This window comes from Aplysia californica, unplaced genomic scaffold (assembly GCF_000002075.1).
Source record: "Aplysia californica isolate F4 #8 unplaced genomic scaffold, AplCal3.0 scaffold01281, whole genome shotgun sequence".
In the NCBI taxonomy this organism is placed as follows: Eukaryota; Metazoa; Mollusca; class Gastropoda; order Aplysiida; family Aplysiidae; genus Aplysia; species Aplysia californica.
This window is the reverse complement of record NW_004798551.1, coordinates 31,716-32,373: the sequence shown is the minus strand read 5'-3', so window position 1 is coordinate 32,373 and position 658 is coordinate 31,716. Positions and strand designations below refer to the sequence as shown.

Below are 658 nucleotides of genomic sequence, written 5' to 3'. Positions count from 1 at the left end.
CCCGACAGGCAAAGGGGAAGAACCTGCGAGGCAGCCTACAGAACATCGGGATGCAGATGGGCCAGCCCAAGGCCCCCATGTCGCCCAGGAAGAGCATCGCGGCGAAAGGACCTCTGGGACTGAAACTGCGGGGACCGGGGACGAGAAAGAGTTCCATCGCAACCACGGTCGCAGATTAGCGTGCGCTCTTAGTTGATTGGATGATAATGTTTGTGTTGTTGTTATTACTAGATTGAAAATTACCCAGTGGGTGAACAAATGTTATTATTAGATTTGAAAAATTACCGGAAGGGTTGAAAAAAAAATGGCTACCACCATGGCAGATTAGTGGGAGCTCTTTGTTGATTGGATGATAATGTTTGTGTTGTTACTATCATTGTTGTTGTTGTTGTTATCGATCCAGCAACAGCTGGGCTCTTGCCCTTCTGTCCAATGCCATGTAGTGATAAGTGCAGGTTTGCTGCAGTTGCTGTAATGTTCCATAGAGTGTGTTGTCACTGCTAGGTCTCGGAGGGAGAAGGGTAGCTCTGATGTCATTTAGGGCTGTGCAGTGGAACAGGTGATGATCCACAGTCTCATATGCATAGTCACACAAGGGACACATTAGGGGAAGTTCCGTGTTGTTACTATTCAATTTTAAAATTACCCAACGGCTGGA

At 47.1% G+C, this 658-nt stretch overlaps 1 protein-coding gene across 1 annotated transcript in view; it reads left to right on the top strand.

The window, feature by feature from the left end:
* Positions 1-416, top strand: part of LOC101863074 — a gene marked incomplete in the record, with an annotated part of 33,633 nt that extends 33,217 nt beyond the window's left edge. Inside the window, 1 exon segment of the mRNA XM_035973481.1 lies at positions 9-416. Coding sequence (XP_035829374.1) covers positions 9-179 — 171 coding nt within the window.
* Between the last annotated feature and the right edge of the window lie 242 nt (positions 417-658).